This window comes from Pocillopora verrucosa, chromosome 4, assembly GCF_036669915.1.
Source record: "Pocillopora verrucosa isolate sample1 chromosome 4, ASM3666991v2, whole genome shotgun sequence".
NCBI classification, from domain to species: domain Eukaryota; kingdom Metazoa; phylum Cnidaria; class Anthozoa; order Scleractinia; family Pocilloporidae; genus Pocillopora; species Pocillopora verrucosa.
In genome coordinates, this window is record NC_089315.1 from 16,300,456 (window position 1) to 16,318,231 (window position 17,776).

The 17,776-nt window shown below is 36.8% G+C and overlaps 2 protein-coding genes across 3 annotated transcripts; one reads left to right on the forward strand and one right to left on the reverse strand.

Moving 5' to 3' along the window:
• Window positions 1–1,630: 1,630 nt before the first annotated feature.
• Window positions 1,631–11,110, forward strand: LOC131788510 (serine/threonine-protein kinase Nek7-like). 2 transcript variants are annotated; one of them, XM_066165538.1, is made up of 12 exons: window positions 1,631–1,751; window positions 3,292–3,327; window positions 3,735–4,013; window positions 5,345–5,407; window positions 6,092–6,148; window positions 6,420–6,473; window positions 7,507–7,550; window positions 8,067–8,131; window positions 8,544–8,651; window positions 9,341–9,435; window positions 9,619–9,732; window positions 10,161–11,110. In XM_066165538.1, exons 3-12 carry the CDS (start codon window positions 3,828–3,830, stop codon window positions 10,296–10,298), a joined length of 924 nt encoding a protein of 307 aa, XP_066021635.1. In that variant the 5' UTR covers window positions 1,631–1,751; window positions 3,292–3,327; window positions 3,735–3,827; the 3' UTR covers window positions 10,299–11,110. The 2 variants fall into 2 exon arrangements, with proteins under 2 accessions (XP_066021635.1, XP_058961582.1); XM_059105599.2 differs by lacking the exon at window positions 1,631–1,751 and adding an exon at window positions 2,915–3,093.
• A 1,093-nt stretch (window positions 11,111–12,203) lies between these two features.
• Window positions 12,204–17,738, reverse strand: LOC131788505 (proteasome subunit beta type-7). The gene is made up of 11 exons (XM_059105593.2): window positions 17,652–17,738; window positions 17,497–17,578; window positions 17,234–17,272; window positions 16,451–16,509; window positions 16,192–16,285; window positions 14,139–14,185; window positions 13,867–13,982; window positions 13,490–13,548; window positions 13,275–13,334; window positions 13,015–13,141; window positions 12,204–12,471 (listed from the first exon to the last, which is right to left on the reverse strand). Exons 1-11 carry the CDS (start codon window positions 17,717–17,719, stop codon window positions 12,392–12,394), a joined length of 831 nt encoding a protein of 276 aa, XP_058961576.1. The 5' UTR covers window positions 17,720–17,738; the 3' UTR covers window positions 12,204–12,391.
• Between the last annotated feature and the right edge of the window lie 38 nt (window positions 17,739–17,776).

Sequence of the window (17,776 nt, forward strand, 5' to 3'; positions counted from 1 at the left end):
CCCACAAACACAGTTGTCTTTCTTTCCCGGCTCTAGTCACTATTCATTCTTGATAAAGTGAAATTTTGTGCTAAATTATAAATCCTTTATTGACAAAGCTTGTTCGGTCAAGATGGCTTGATGTTAGCCTCGTTATTTCTTCCTTTTTTTTGGAAAACGCAAAAAAGAACTCAACCAAAATCCAGCCATCTTGGCCTCGTGCCCAGTCAGTAACGTATATCTAAACGAGATGTTTGGGAAACCCCACTATCCCACCGAGGGAGAGACTTTTTTTCATAATTTCTTCATTTTGCTTAATTAAAACGTTACAACCTACAAAACTTCAATACTACGATACTACAGTACTTCAAACTTATAATATTACAATGCAATATTATTTTCTGTTAATGAAAGCATGGTGAGATTGTATCCGCAGCCTAGCGAGTCAGTCTTGTTTGCGAATTTTACAAGGTTAGAAAAGGAGATCGTATTAAACACAAGGCTGCTCCCTATTCGTTTATTAGGCTTAATTTCTCGAGGTAAATCTTACTCAGGAACACATGGAAAATCCCTTTACGCTGATTAGGTTTTTGTTTCGTTTTATCATGTAGAGGCCTGTCACTGTGGGGTATTGGATGCACCTACCAATTACATGAAACCGTGAGAACAAAGAAGCAAGGCTCTTCATCAGTGGAGACTTTACTGCACAACGAAGGTCAACAGATCCATCCCAGAGCTTAGATCTGATTCTAACCGATCGTGATGTACTCAACATTGCGCTTATCTCGTCGCACCATACACGGATAGTTGAGAGATCTGAAAGTGATTGATCAGGCGATTTCTGATCAAAAGTTAAAGGACATTTCTTGAGAACAGCCCAAACTGATTTGAATATTAAATCCATTGTTATATTTTCCCTTTTAAATGGTATATACATGACTCTGTTATTTTGCCTTGGGAACCTCTTTCTCCTTAATTTACTGTAAGCATTGTATTATTACGTAAAGATACAATTTACCGAATTTCTGAACAGTTAAGGATGGGAAAAAACCGTTGGGAAAATATGGGATTTGGATCCACCCTCTAAGGGCCCATACAGCCAAATATGACGATATTACCTTAGTAACTGTAGCTTTGGCAAACTTGGTTTCACAGATAATCATTGATGTACGTCCAAATCAAGCCTTGAGACAATAGAGCTATTTAATAGAAATTAGTTTAATTCGGGAAAACTGAGTGATTGTACTGACGAAATCAGCATGTTTTTCGATAAAATCCGTCGCAAAAAGTGAAGTGGGTGTCTACTTGCAAGAATTTTGGCTTTGACAAAACGCCAACGCAGTTTGAGTCGATAAGAAATTGTATAGACTTTTGAACTACCTCACTTAAACGCTGGAAATCGAGGGTGATCTAGGCGTGATTGATTTCAGTGCAGGATCGGATTGGTCGGGAGGATGGCGCGAGTTTCAAAGACCAATCATAGAGCGTAGTGCAGAAAAACCAATACAATTCTGGATTACCTTCGACAATTTTGTTTTCTGTCAATACTTTGTCTCGTACCCAGACTCCACACGGTCACACAGCTCTAAACGTAACAAACGCTGTCCTCCGTAAACTTGCTCTTGTTTCCATCAAGCTTAAGCTGCGAGAATAAGATGCTCCCAAACTCTCAACTGGATCGCTGCATTTTACCGAAACGGAAACCTGTTCGAATGTCATAGATATATAACCATTATCCCATCATATTGGCATCATACGCTGCTCGCATGCAGGTAGGGGTTGCAGAAAAGTTCTTCACTAATGTCGAGCACCCCTCGAGGAGTAAAAGATCGAGGTTGAACAGACTGCAAAATACTACTGCTGTGTCACGAAATTCTGTATGGTATCGATTCTCTTTTCTTTAAAAAGTTCAGTATCAACGGTCATTTCAAAGGATTGTCCGTAAAACCTCTGTTTTCCTCTTTTCCTCTTCTCTTGAAAGCCCTTTTTGATCTAACATGCAAGCTCGCACGTCCAAAATGGAAATTATTCGTTACATAAATTAACGACGACAGCTTGCTAACCACGCGTATCAGGGGAAACGTGCTGGAGTAGAATTTCTGTTTAGCCAATCACGGTTAGTCCTTGACACTGGGTCACCTTGTTATGATTCTAATATGAGCTTGTCAGTTTTTGGACGAGGGTAAAAGATTATCCTTTTCTGGTCAACTCTGCCAAGAAAAACTAGGAAAGGAAATGCTGGTTTAGCAAAAGCGGCTAATAGGTCTGGCAACCCCAGTTTCTTTTATTTCCTCGTTGACCCTTGATGATAACGTTTTCATTTCTATTATAAGTCGAATATTCTGCTCGCTTTGTCATGCTAACCTAACGAGGAAACGTCTTAAGACGAGGAAGAAATAAAAGGCAAGACGATCAATGCCATCGGGAAAAGGAATTTTTTGGAGCGGAAGAGAGTGAATAAAAACTCATTGTGTTTCCTCTTTGATTTCATGAATAAGTGAGCGATAAGCCGATGATTTATTGATTTGATTCGCTTCAATAGAAGTTCAAAGCCGTGCAAGACAAAGGTAATTTCACTCACGAATATTTATCAAAATAAACTGCTTTTCTTTCAACCAGCGAATTTGATCTTCTTTGGTAAAATAGTCGGATTTAAAAAAATAAGCCTCGGGACTTTCCAGTTGTCTTACTAAACGCGGATTTGGAAAGTCAAATTTGAATTCCAAAAATGATTGTGGTTTTTTTTCTACGATATCATGAGTGGCCTCTCTTGTTTATATTACGTCTTTTCCGGTAAGGATATTATAAATTACGAAAGCGAAAGCGGAAAAAATAATGGTTTTTCTCGATCAATTAAAATTCCTTACGGGAGAGTTGTGTGTTCAAAATATCTCCTTTCCGTGCGCTGCCTGCGGTGTGTCTGCTTGGCGTAGTCAACGCGAACTGAATTATGGGCCACTTCCGAGTACGACCATAGCAGCGTTTCGACAATTGACCCTTTGTAGCGCTTGTCTTGGTGGAATTTATCGAGAGATTTTGCGTGGACATTCGCCATTTAAGTGTTAAGCTACTTAAGTTTGATATGCAGAGCTTTTAACAATTGTTGTTCGCAAGGTAAGTCTTGTCTCGATTGAGTAGTTCCGACTGTAAATTTGAACTCTTCGCTTGTCCAGTGTGAGTTACTCGCGAGCTTTTAACTTTGTTGAATATTAAATTTTGCCTGCTATCAAGAACGTTTTAAGCTCACCAGGTTTCATTTTACTGACGATCACTGTTTTATGATGTTTTAAGACTTTGTGGATCTCGTTGCAGGTGGCCCGAAGGTCTCCAAACAGTGTGAGGTTTACGGTACGTGCTAGCTTATGGCTGTTGTCATTTGCAAAGTGTTTTCCTGGTTGACTAAATTCCATGGTAGTAGGTTCTCTGTATTTAAGGTGGGGGAATATTCGATTAATTTTCTCAAGTTGTCCTTGGTTGGTAAGAAACAGTGAATTCGTGACCTTTTCTAGAATTTCACTTTGTGTCCTCCAACGAGGTTCGATTTTATACTATTAGTAATTACTTCGAAAGTCTTGTTCCCATTTGCAGTAGTCGTCTAAATTTATGCAAAATCGATTGAAGTTTACATTTATCGAATCATGTAAGACCTCATCAGTCGCTGTGGAATTATCGTTATCGATCTTTGTTTGCAAGTAGATAGCTGTTGTGTTTGAAGGCGTCACAATTTGTGATATTTTTCTTCCGTTTTCCCGCAGGAGAAGACCTCGCCTGATTGCCGACAAGATTACTGAAAATCAGTGATCATACAGTTAGCTCGCTTAACCTGTTAAATTAAAAAACCGATTAGTATGGCTGCAATGGAGGAAGGAAATGGCGATAGTATGTCTACTGATAGTGGCCAAGCAGTTGGCCTGCAATATACTAGTCAGAAGAATTTTGAAATTGAGAAGAAAATCGGAAAAGGACAGTTTAGTGTGGTTTACAAGGCTCGATGTCTCCTAGACAACTCTATAGTTGCACTCAAGAAAATACAGGTGAGCTTAAAATTCGATCGGTGATATTGAGAGACAGAGCTCATGCTTAGCCCGCGAACAATTCTTAACTACGGTTTCAGTTCACGATGGGGGGATTTTTGGGCCTCATACGCACAGGTAATTGGTTTGCTGTGCTTGGCGACTGAAGAATTCGATTCGGTTCAAGAGAATTTCGCGATAATTGCTTGTGAAGTGAGTTTAGTCGTTGCATGCATAGGTTGTCATTTGTCTGAAAGTAAATTTTGCTGTGTTTTAATGTAAACAAGTTTCATTACTCTGGCAAAGAATCGGCTTCGAGTTTGCACGACGGGGGCCACTTTTTGAGATGGCAACCTCTTCCTACATGCATAGCACGTAAATAATGGCTTTCGTTTGCCCCAAATACACCCTGTAACTGAGTGAAGGGAAGTTATTGAACCAAGGTGCATCATGCAACAAAAAACAATGAAGAGAAAGGAGAAAACTTATCTAAAGATAGTAACACGGAAGCCAGGTGCAATTTGTTTGCTTAGAGATAACATTAGAAATTTGCATACATCTATTGTCAACCGACGAGTTTTGAACTGTGCCTACTTATAATGAATTGAAAACTGAAGGCATTATATGCAACAACAAAAAAAAAGTGTTACTTATTGTGGAATGTTCAATAAGAATATTCCCACTAAATTAATTATTCTAAGATTAAGTGTGAACTATATTATTAACTGGCTTGTCCCAACCTCTACTCTACTCTGGTTAGGTTAGTTGTTGCAGGTGGACTAGAATCTAATGCACTTGCAGATGGTCCATTTGTTAACATCTCCCTTACACTCAACTGATATTGTTTTTATTAATTCTAAATTTTTTGAAACAGGAGAATTTTCCAAATTGAAAACAAGGTGCTAAATAAACAAACCAATTTGCCACCTGTTTGTTATGATTATCAATACTTTTTGCTTTGTTAAGAGTAAATTTTGGAAGAGAAGTCCTTCTTATTAATAAATTATTAGACCTTTGTACAACAATAATGTTCTGATTGGTTATTTCATTTTTGCATGTGGAACATGATGTCAAACTTGTCAAAATTTTATGGATGGTAAGGGAAAAGAATATGTTTTTGAGATCTAGTCAAGTAAAATGATTTTGGCAAGTTATTTTCATGCTATTCCTGAAAATCTATTAATACCTCCATCTTAACTCCTTGACAAGGGAATTTTAAAATAGTTGTGTACAATTTATTGTAGTGTACTTATTAATTTTGGCATATTTAATTTATATTCCAACTTCTCAACCAGTTCTAACTGATATTTCTGGTTTTCATATAAATTTATTTTTAATGTTATCTTCTTGAGATCTTTGAAATGATGGATGCAAAAGCAAGACAAGATTGTATAAAGGAGATAAAGTTACTTCAGGTAAACATTTTGTCCAGAGCATTGCTTCCCATGAATATATTTGATTCTTCATACGCTTTGTAAAGTGTGGGTTGACTTTGTTGATGGTTTTGTTCCTGTTTGAGGGTTTTAAGGGTGTCTGTGGCTAAATCAGCATTAATTTGATATAACAAGTTTAGGTAGGAAATGCCTAAATTCTACGTATTAGGGTTAAGAACACCTTATTACTCCAACACATTAGTTTGTTTGTGGAACACAAAATTCAGCATGGAAACTCTAGTTTCAACATTACTCTTCTAAGGGTTTCAAAATTCAGTGGCATGAAAATTCTAGTTTCCCACATTACTCTTCTTGCAACTTCAAAACCATAGCTGGGTAGCAGGTAGACCTATCCACATGTAGTGGGCCTACTGGCTGCCTACAGCTTGTTCACAATATCATAAGATTCAGACAACTTACTGGTCCAAGTTGGTTGCCTTCAAAGAATAATGAAGTAACACGAATGAAGACCTTAGAATGCAGGAAAAGGGTCACTTGGGAGACATGAATTCAGAATTTAAAATTTCTCGAGGAACATACCACTTCACTCCTTTAGGTTCAGAATGCTCTTTAACTTAATCAGAAAATAATGTCCATCGTTGTCTAAAATTACTTAAATGTACCTTCTTGTGCACAAATTTGATACCCTTGGTTTTCTTCTTTCAGCAATTAAACCATCCCAATGTTATCAAATATTTGGCTTCTTTTATAGAGAATAATGAGGTATGTTGTTGTTTATTGATTCTTTTTGTGTCCTGTGTGTCAATAAAACTTGTAGTGTGCAGCTCTGAGCTTATTGTTCCTTTCCTAAAGTAAAATGTGTGCATGATAGATCAGCACTAGCAGTGCATGAGAACAAGAGGTAGTTGTATTTCAGTTTTAGTCTTAAAGAAAAAAAGGTAGAAAATCAGATTACAATTTTTGTATCTGATTATTCCTTACTTAATCATGTAAGAGTCAAATAATCTTACTTTTTTTATTGCACTCTCCACAGCTTGTTATAGTATTAGAATTAGCAGATGCAGGAGATTTATCAAGAATGATAAAGGTATGACTTACACATACACAGTATTGTGCAAAAGTAGTGCAAACAGAAATTGCAGAATTTCATTTCTTGTTCTTTTGAAATTTCATTGAACTTTCTTGCAAAAGTTGGTATAAGATACTCACCTGCAACTCATGTCATTTTGCAATAACAAAGAGCAATATTTCTTCAAATTTTGTCACATTTAAGTTTGCAATGGGAAACATTTTTATGCTGGCCTTTGTTCACTTGGGAAAATGTATAACAATTCTCTGTATGGTACAACTTTCACATATACATGTACATGTACTGGTATTTATATTATTGATATTGGTAACAGGATTGCATGTCAGCCAATCTAGTCTTTAATCATACAAATGATTAACAGATAGAATTGGATGGCACAAAGTACTGTTACTAATTAGTTAAGACTGTATTTGATATGGCATTTGACAAAATACCTTCACTTAAATGTCTTTGTTGATAAAACATATCGGTTGACTTTTTTCCTTGAGAAAATGGATGTAATGATCTGTACTGTGGATACACAGGGTACCAGTGTTCTCCCTTACTTTTTAAGCATTTAACTGGTGGAGCATTCCTTTTACTTGCTGACTTTTCAAGAAATTTTCAGCAGTAGTAATGAGCACTTTGGGTGGTAAATTTTATTGATTACCGCCTGAACAGGAAAACACTCAGAGTTATACAGCCATGAGCCTTGTTTTGCCTATTACTTTGTTCATTTAACAAGTTTGACACATACATAGTCCGATCAGTTCTCAAATTTGGCTGCTTATAGCCAATCATGTTCAAAAATGTTGTTTCTACAGCATTTTTTACAAATAACAATACCTTGAGATCTAACTTTTTAAATTAATTTATTCCCTTAAGTGAGTACTAGAGCCCTAAAAACATGAAAAAAAAGATGCAATAGGAATTTAAAAAACATGGCAAATTAAAAACACTTCTTGTTAGGGTTAAAAAAAGAAGCCATGATAAATATTTTCTTGTGTTAATATTCATAATTAATTGAGATATATATTTTTTATTAAAATAGCATTTCAAAAAACAGGACAGATTGATTCCAGAGAGGACAGTTTGGTAAGTGTCCCAGCCTCATATTTGACTGTAAACATCAAAAGGAGCAGTTACCTTTAAAGAGCCTGCCTGCCTGCCTGTTTATCCTAAATACATGTAGCACTCACTGTGTTATGTGCATTTTGAGCTGACTGTTTCTGTGGGTGTTGATGAAGGGTAGCAAAGACTGAAAGAATACATGTGAAACTGATCAGAGTGGTAGTAATGAACATGTGCCTTTTGGCTGTTATTTAGAAAACATTCAAGTAATTGTGGCCAAAATGATTGAGAATCTTTCTTATCGGACTAGCTCCTCACTCAGCTGAATCTAAGATAAAAGAATTTTGACACTTTTTCAATATCTTGTGTAGGTTATCAACTTGTTTTTCTAGGTTATTAAGGATCGGGGAGAAACCTTTCCAAGGCTGAATTTGGCATGTTACTTATCATTTATGTGCACATTTAACATAAACCTTAGATGTTTTTGGTGTTGGAATTTCAGATCTGTAAATGCTATAATTTTATTATTGGACGTTTCAGGAAATACTTTGTTCAACTGACTGCAGCTCTGGAGCACATGCATTCGAGACGTGTCATGCACAGAGGTTGGTGAACTTATCAACTGCACTTGAACTTTTTGCTGCATCATTTTTGTACTGTAGCTTGAGGGATACTTGGCTCTCTGCAAAGGGATATCCCCATCCCACAAGGCTTCCCTACTATGATCAAGACTGTTCATATGATGATGACTCCTACTTGAGCTTTCCAATTGTCAGTCATTGACAGCAGCATAAAAATAAGCACCCTCAGTTACTCCCACTTCTGTAAATATTTGATTACTGTAACACTTACAAGCCCACAAATTGAGTTTTACACAATGCTGCCTCTAGTCAGGAGGATATAAACTTTATTAAGTTTTAAATTTGTTGGCTCTTCAGAGAAGGTTCAGTTTGGTGACACTGTTCTGGAGGCCTTTATGAGTCTAGCCTTTCAAATGTTAACACACTTTATTTACAGACATCAAGCCTGCCAATGTCTTTATAACTGCATCTGGTGTGGTAAAGCTTGGTGACCTTGGTCTCGGAAGATACTTTAGTTCCAAGACTACTGCTGCACATTCTTTAGGTGATAAAAATATATCTATTAATAATATTATTAACTTAGCTGTGCAAAGCCTCCAAGAGAATAACATTTATTTCACTTAAGACACATTGGCTCATTATATTACGGTAAAGTTACATTTGCTCTGACACAAGTCCACTCCCAAGGACACAAAGTACCTCTGTTTGAGGCTTACAAGGACAATTGAAAAGTGATATAATAACACAAATCCACACAACCAGGGCCCAGTTGTTCCAAGGCTAATTAGTGCTAACCCAGGGTTTTATTCTAATCCAGGTATCTATTTTCCTCTGTTTAAAAGCCGTTTTGGGATAATTTCCCCTATTCTTTTAAGAGCGTTTAATCACCAAATTGTACACAAATGGACTTAAACTGAATCTTCTTATAAAACTTTCAGATCTGAAATCAAATTTCACACTAACCCTGGGTTATCTCAACCCTCGAACAACCCAGTCTGGAAACCCAAGCTGAACTCAAATTTGCAGGGTTAAAATTGTAGTGATACACTGTCACAAGTTCCCAGCCTTTGTGCAAGTTGAACATTAATACATGTACAAAATAACAGTAGACAATAGCCATGAGCTTGGCTGTTGTAGTGATAGCAATATAATTCTCATGTTAGTGGGAATGCACAAGTTAGCCAGCAAAACTGGTAGAATCTTTTAGATACTGATGTGATTTTTCATTGTCAGTGGGGACACCTTATTACATGTCGCCAGAGAGGATACATGAAACTGGATATAATTTCAAGTCTGATATTTGGTCTCTGGGTTGTCTTTTATATGAGGTTAGTAACACTGGCTTAGGATACCAGAGGGTGAAGAGAATGCTGTCAAATTATCTTTGAGGGTATTATTTGGCAATGTTGACATAGCATGAGTTGAATAATAGTTTATGGAAGGTGTTAATCAGAGAGAAAGTGTTATCATAAAATAATTTGTGGTCTTCTTTGTACAAATTGCTTTGATAGATGGCTGCCCTCCAGTCACCTTTCTATGGTGACAAAATGAACCTGTATTCACTGTGTAAGAAGATAGAATCTTGTGATTACCCCCCCTTGCCAGCAGAACATTACTCTGAAAAGGTAATACAAGTTAGCATGTTTTGTACAGTTGAACTCCTTTCTTGGCAAACTTTTCTTTTTGCCAAAGTATAAAATATGGTGTGTTGGAGATGCATGAACCGAACAGTTTGCAAGCTGGACTTGGAGTGGAGAGAACCTGGCCGGGGTATTGTGTTGTGTCCCAGGGCAGGACAATTAATTGTCACTGTTCTTTGCTCCATTCAGGAGTATAAATGGGTGGTGTTGAGATGTCAGGAAAGCCTGAAAAAATGCTTGGGGGGGAAGGTGACCTGCAATGAACTTGCATATTATCCAGGGGAAGTTGCAACACTCCTAGTGGTTTCATGAGAGACTGGAATGAACTTTGCAATTTGAGGTCCCCTTGACTCAAGTGCAGACTTTATATTTTTCTTTTACTAATTGAGATAATTTTGTGTGCATTGTTGCAGTTGCGTGATTTAGTGAGCCGGTGTATTAAATCTGACCCAGACCAGAGGCCAGGTATCACAAAAGTCAATGAGGTGGCACAAATGATGCATGCAGGCAATCTTCACCAGTTCCCCTCTTCCCCCCAAATGAAACAATAATTTAAAGAAACTTGATGAGTAATATCAGTGATACACTGAGTAATTTATTACAAATATTAATGCCCAAAATTCTTGGTTGAGTGTGCCTTGTAGCATATCTTAATTTTAAGAAATTGATTGAAAATAAAGAAATTCGAATCAAAAGAGAGAAACCTGGAGATGAATATGGATGGTCAAAGATTTAAAACTCCAACTGATCTTCTAACCAAAGAGTGATATTTGGGTTTCCACCTTCTTTTAATTGCCTTAACTTAAGAACTTTTCTTAGTGGATACAATGTAATTGGTTTTCAAACATTCAATTCACAGTGAACTGCATGCAAAATTGAATTTCATGGAGGGAAATTGAATATGGCAACATTTCATTGCACAGATGCATGAACTTATTTATTCATACTGCGGAAATAATCAGCTGCAATTTTGCACCTCTACATTTTGTAGTTTTTTTCGTCTTCTGTTGAAAAGGATAATGAAGTTGCATGAGACTCCATTAGGGGTTATAAAATGTTGTATCTTTTCAAGTATTTTATAAATTACTTTCTGGATTTTCACAGCAAGAATTATTTTATAGAGATCTTCTTACTACTGAAGTCTCAAGTTTAAATATTGTTTGTGACCCTTTCAAATTTCACTTTATTCTAAGATCCACTTAGTGTGTAAAATGTAAATGGCCTTTACTTAGGTTGTGTAATATAGTTTCAGGGTGTGCTTAAAAATAATAACTTTAGCACTTCACAGAGGTGATACAACTTGTGTCTCTCGAAATGGCAACTCTCTTTAGGATTGCTAAATAAATCTCATTTTACAGAAGAAGGGGACTGGATTCTTTTTCTCTATTACATTTGCCTGTGATGTGAGCCACTGTTGGATAATATGATTTCATTGATATGGGGTAAAAGAAAGTGCTTGTTGCCTTATTTGGTACAGAATTAGCATTATTGGAATCAAATTATTAATTTTTTTTTGTAATTAATCAAAATTTATGTCATCACAAGTTGTTATCATACTCCCCTCTGGAAAGAGGTACCCTCAAATTTTCCCTGCTCCCAGTGTGTGGCTTTGTTGCTCAGTTGGTAGTGCCTGGGAAGCATGGGATGAAATCCCATTTGAATCTCAGGTGTTCACCTAGAAAAACGAAGATCAAAAGTAAGCAGTGCCATGCAGGCAGATTAGTGAGAAATCAAGGGAGGTTTATTTCTGGTTGTGTAATGAAGCAACCCAACCTGACTCAAACTTCCCCTTCCTTTTCACTTTCCTGCTACTAATTATAATTGGCTCCGTTTTACTGAATGCCTGGTAGAGGCTTCCCTGTTCTATGCCCTCAGTTTATGAGAGAAGGCTGAAGCTGTGGTCTAGGGAGGGCAAAATTTGTATGTGGATTAAGGTGGATGGTGTCTTCCTCATCACCCCCTCTTCCCTGAACCACTCATCAACGACTCATAGCCTCGCATTGGGTGGTCCCAACTTCAAACAGAAGCCTCTTCACTAGCTGGCCTTAGGGATAGGCTATTATTTCTTTGGTGAAGAGAATGAAATAATGTTCATGTCTTGTATTCCTTCTACATTCTCTGGACTGCAAATTTTTTGGAGGCTTTGTTGCTTCTGTTAACAAATATTATAGAGGTTTAGATAAACCCATTATGGTCAGTGTTTTGACCAGAACTCCATTTTATAGAGAACTGTCACTACAGAATATATGAAGATCCACTCCTCATCTCATTTTATAAAGGGTAGTCGTACCTATGGGAAGGCTTAATTATTAGTTTCAAAACAACAACATGAGAGTGCTAGTTGTGTCAAATCTACCCACACTACAACCATTACAACTCTCAAATATACTATAAATCTGGTTGGAATCAAGGTGGAGTGATTATAATGTCACATAAAACAAAACACAGTGTTGTCCTGCACAGTTTTTTTTTATTTCAAACCTTTTTTTTAATAACATGGTACACATTTCCTTGTAGCCTTTTTTGATAACACAAAGCAGTTACACTGTAAACTTTTGGAAGAGTTTCAGCTTAACACAGAAGTTCTAACTACAGCTTGTATTAGTGTACAAATTCAAAGAGATGAACAAAGAGCGAGGAAAGATCACATTTCCATGGCTTCTCCTGTTACTCTGGTCTCTGTCACTTCCATCACAATGGGTTTTACATCTTTAGTTAGAACAGCTGTGGGGATGTGATAAAAAATGAATTTGTCAGATTGTGTTTGACAGCAGAAACAATAGTAAGCCACAGACAGACTGGCAACTTTGAACTTGGAAAAAACTTTCCTCTAAATTCTCAATGATCCCTTTTGTACGATGAATTGTGCATATCATTATGGTGCTTTGCAATATTAATAGAAATTAGGTGTAAAAAGATGTACATTTTGTAAGCTGCTATTGACAAAGTGGTTGAGGTTCTTTCATGTTTTTTCCTTTTTTTTTTAGATCAACAAACTTGAAAAGAATTCCATTGGTCTCTTAAAAATTTTACATGGATGGGAACATGAAAGAAGAAAATTTGCACAGTCAACTATTAACTTTCATTCAAATAATCAAGCATACAGTTAATTAAGAACCTGCAAGGGCTAAGCTTGATCTTTTTCTGTGACTTTAATTTACTTTAGTGGGTCTATAGGAATAGTTCTTTATAGCAAAGTGTTACCAGTCAAACAATTTTTTTGTTGTTGTTGCTTTTGATGTTCAGTGGTTCACACTTGCAACAAACCTGTAGTGCCTCTCTTGTAGGAGTACTTTCCTTGTCTGATGCCCTTTTCATTGGCCACATCATAAGGCCTGAGGTATTGTGTTCCTTCTTTGGTTATAACACATAGATCAACATTACTGCCAGATCCCTAAGGAGCAGATCACAGCCAGAAAACCAGTTACACCTAATAAAATAATTGCTGCACAAGGTATGAAAACAAAAATATGGCCTCTCAAGAATTGCAAGGTTCATTTTTATCATCAAGGCAAAAATATACTCACCAAATCATTGAATATTCCTGCAGCAATTGCATCACGAACAAGTTGTTTAGCATCCTCAAGCTAAAAAAAAAAACAAAACAAAACAAAACTATAAATCCAGACATAAATAGTAAAGCCCAAATAAGTGCAACCACTCTCACAATGACAATGTTAACCATGATCATGTGAAAGTCAGTGTAAATTACATAAAGTTTTAATTAATTTAAAGTGATTACCTCCATATCAGGCTTGTATCGTGACTCAAATACAGACATGGCAGCCAAGGAACCAGAACCTTAAATTTAAATAAACACTGAAATGTTACTACCGGTAAGACATTTATCAGAACCACTTTTCATAACCCTTGACATAAGTGATGACTTCCAGTCATGATATCAAGAAGCTGGTCACTGTCAATGTAAACAGTGCTTTGCAGGACTACATGCTTTTAATGAGATGACAGCAACTTATATTCAGCTTTTACTCCAGTTCAAACCACTAACTGAACTAATGCCTGGCCTGTACATGTGCACATTACACATGAACAAAACCACTTCAGTGACTTTCTTTACTTATGTGATGAGATATGAGCATCTAACTGATGTTTACTTACCCATTGTGACATATGGAAGTTTATCAGTACTTCCATGAGGGTAGACAGTATGAAGTGTAGGGCCATTTAAGTCTACACCACCAAGCACAAGTGCAGCACTGATGTACCCTTGATATCTGTAGAATAAAGAACAGCATGGACTAAGTGATGTCAATTATCAAAGAAATAAGTACAAGGAGAAATGTCCTATAAATTATAAAAAAATACTTTTATGGACATGCATCATGAGTAAGAATTGCATTTTTTTAAATCTATCTCTAGAGATTAAATACCTGAACAGCAGCTGTTTCAACATACGTAACGCAGTAACAATCCTGGCCTGTAAAGGAAATTAATTTCAAACACTGAGCTATCTCATTAAATCAGCCAAGGTTTAGACTCTCCTTCCAAAATCAGCAAAACCTTTTGCATTAAGTGTTATCTTTCAAGGAACTCTTACTTTGTGCCACTTCAGTAAAATATCAAGTTTACAAATCATAGTTCTGATCAAGGAGAAGTATTTGTTAGCTCAATTGGTAGAGCGCTGCACCGGTATCGCAGAGGTCATGGGTTCAAATCCCGTACGGGCCTGAAATTTTTTTCAGGTCCTACTTACAACTACTAGTTTCAGTAGTGTTCTTAGCTGCGAGGATCTTCTAATTTCAACTTTCCACCGCAGTGCAAATATGTGAATTTTCATATATCTAAATCTTCATTCACTCGGATGTTTATTTGTACCCAATTCATTGACCAGCTCCCAGTTGGCTTGTTAGCTCAATTGGTAGAGCGCTGCACCGGTATCGCAGAGGTCATGGGTTCAAATCCCGTACAGGCCTGAAATTTTTTTCAGGTCCTACTTACAACTACTAGTTTCAGTAGTGTTCATAGCTGCGAGGATCTTCTAATTTCATCTTTCCACCGCAGTGCAAATATGTGAATTTTCATATATCTAAATCTTCATTCACTCGGATGTTTATTTGTACCCAATTCATTGACCAGCTCCCAGTTGGCTTGTTAGCTCAATTGGTAGAGCGCTGCACCGGTATCGCAGAGGTCATGGGTTCAAATCCCGTACAGGCCTGAAATTTTTTTTCAGGTCCTACTTACAACTACTAGTTTCAGTAGTGTTTTTAGCTGCGAGGATCTTCTAATTTCATCTTTCCACTGCAGTGCAAATATGTGAATTTTCAAGGAGAAGTATTGTTATCTTCCCTAAAATGTGAGATGTGAATCATATCTGAGCAAATCTGTATTACATCACTAGGCTCATTGTCATTCATATAATTGGCAAAGGAGAATCCAGTTGTTCAAAGGGCAGATAATGCTATCCTACAGATAAATTGCTATTCAGCAGATAAGTATTAAGGAAAAGTACTGCGCTATCCACTGGATAGAGATTCATCCAGTGGAATTACGGTCAACTCGCCGACGGACCAACTCGCCGACGCCAACTCGCCGACGTATAAAATCGAGTAGAGACATCAGCGAGTTGGTCCTCAATCCAATACAACTTATTAGAAGTTAAACATACAGAAAAGTAAACGATATTTAGTAAAAAAACACTGGTGAACATTGGTGAATATCTAACAGAAGCTTAAACATTGGTGAACATCACCAAAGACTATAACAGGTTAAGATGCGAACGAGTTATTGTGCGACAACAACACCGTAAAGACTCATCATGTCAATCGCTCAGATTTTTTGACAAAAACTTGGCTTTCTAGACGAGATCTTTAGTAAAAAGCATTTCTTTTTATTTGCAACAAAGTTTATAAGGATCTCAAGGCGAATAAAGCGAAGTAAACATCACCAATGACTCACACAACTCATTGGCGTCTACAGCCAATTTTGTTCATTGGCGATGTTAACGTCGCTTTATTCACCTTGAGATCCTTATAAACTTTGTTGCAATAATTGTTTTTTACTAAAGATCTTGTCTAGAAAGCCAAGTTTTCGTTAAAAAATCTGAGCGATTGACATGATGAGTCTTTACGGTGTTGTTGTCGCACAATAACTCGTTCGCGTCTTAAGCTGTTATAGTCATTGGTGATGTTCACCAATGTTCAGCAATGTTTAAGCTTCTGTTAGATGTTCACCAACGTTCACCAGTGTTTTTTTTTACTAAATATCGTTTACTTTTCTGTATGTTTAACTTCTAATAAGTTGTATTGGATTGACGACCAACTCGCCGACGTCTCTACTCGATTTTATATGTCGGCGAGTTGGCGTTGGCGAGTTGGCGTCGGCGAGTTGGGCTGTCGGCGAGTCGACTGGTTACCATCCAGTGGAAAGCATTACCCATCCTTCAAACAACCAGGGCCAGAAGTAAATAATATACACATTTACCTGTCGTCCAGTGGATAAGCTATGGAGCTGAATGTTGGAGGAGATAAGATTTGTAACATACTCTGTATCAGCAGCAGTACCAGCCCCACAGCAGCTGAAAAAGACGAATTGGAATAAGCGATTTTTATAAACTAGGAAATAAAAGGAAAACACCAACCACCAGGAAAAAATGCTGTTCTAATGCACACTGGTACACAAAGTTAAAAGTGTATCACTATACAATGTAACCTGACAGAGGCAAAAAAGTTGAAGTACTTACTAAATATTGGGAGCTATGTAGTGGATCTTGGAGCAGTTTTTATCTGCAACAACTGTATCCTTCAAAGTAACAAATAATAAACATGAAAAATATGAGTCAAAATCAGAATTCACTGAATGAAAAAGAGAGAGCCACAAAGAGTAGTAGGCATATACATACAGATAAAAAATGTAACTTGTTCTAAAAAGTTCTGACTATTTTTTGACCAGAACAACAACCAATGTGAGTGGTTATTAATGTTGTACCATTTCTAAAAAAGAAAGATTTCTGAAATAGACATCTTTCAGAATGGCAGCCTCTACCATGATAATTTGAGTGCACTAAAATTTGCCCTCAAAGATATTATTTGGTACTACAACTCTACTGTTTTTCCACAAAGAGAAGTTACACGTAGCAACATTTCTTTCCAATTCCCTCCTTGATTAAGTGTGCATTTCTTCAATAAAAGAATACAATGGTAAAAATAAATATTACCTCTGCGGTTAGGGATTCTTTTTAAAAATGGTACGTTATGCGTAGAGGAAGCCTTACTTCATATTTCATTAGACCTCAATTACAGTTTCATTGGTGACCAGTTCCCAATAAACACAAATCACAAAATAATCCAAAAATGTGTTTTAAAAAGTTGTGCAGTTCTTCAATAAAAGAATTCAATGGTGAAAAATAAGTATTACCTTTGCGACTAGCGTTTCTTTTTGAAAAAGTATAATGTTATGCGTAAAGGAAGCCTTATTTCTTATTTGATTAGACCTCAAAAATGCGTTATAAAAAGCTAATACTAACCTCAGTAGCTCTTGTATCAGCACCTAATAAGACGCCATCCTACAAAGGTAACAATTAGCAGATTTAGACCATCCCTTCTTTCACTAAAACGCATTACTGGTTTTACATGTGCTCACGACAAAACGTTATAAAGAGTTGGATAGACCACAGATCTCGAAGAAGAACCAATTCCGAAGACATTTGTTCCTTTAAACCCGCTAATCACGAACAAATCGATCACTGATCAGGGAGAAATACCCAATAACAGGAAGATCAAATCTAACCTTGAATACAATTCCCGCAATAGTTGTACCAGTTTTTCTTGCTGTGGGCAGCTTAGCGCCCATTTTCTCCAGTATGGCATTTCTACGATGGGATCAAAAAGTTAGAACTGAAAGAAGGTGAATAAAAGGAAATTCGACATTCTTAAAATTCAAACCTTTTGCAGTTTTCGAACGAAAATCCGCCATGGTTTTCTTGAGCAACAATTCCTCCAACAGCGGCCATTTTGGAAAATTTTCGTGGAGTCATCCTTAGTATGCATGTACTTACTATAGAATCCGC

Bases quoted from the DNA above. Each gene is read 5' to 3' on its own strand.
- LOC131788510 (XM_066165538.1), top strand. From the start codon at position 3,828: ATGGCTGCAATGGAGGAAGGAAATGGCGATAGTATGTCTACTGATAGT. The intron at 4,014-5,344 runs GTGAGCTTAAAA...TATCTTCTTGAG, and splicing joins TTGCACTCAAGAAAATACAG to ATCTTTGAAATGATGGATGC. The intron at 9,436-9,618 runs GTTAGTAACACT...TTGCTTTGATAG, and splicing joins TGGGTTGTCTTTTATATGAG to ATGGCTGCCCTCCAGTCACC.
- LOC131788505 (XM_059105593.2), bottom strand. From the start codon at position 17,719: ATGGCCGCTGTTGGAGGAATTGTTGCTCAAGAAAACCATGGCGGATTT. The intron at 17,273-17,496 runs GTTAGATTTGAT...TTACCTTTGTAG, and splicing joins TTGCGGGAATTGTATTCAAG to GATGGCGTCTTATTAGGTGC. The intron at 14,186-16,191 runs GTAAATGTGTAT...TTTCCTTTACAG, and splicing joins GCTTATCCACTGGACGACAG to GCCAGGATTGTTACTGCGTT.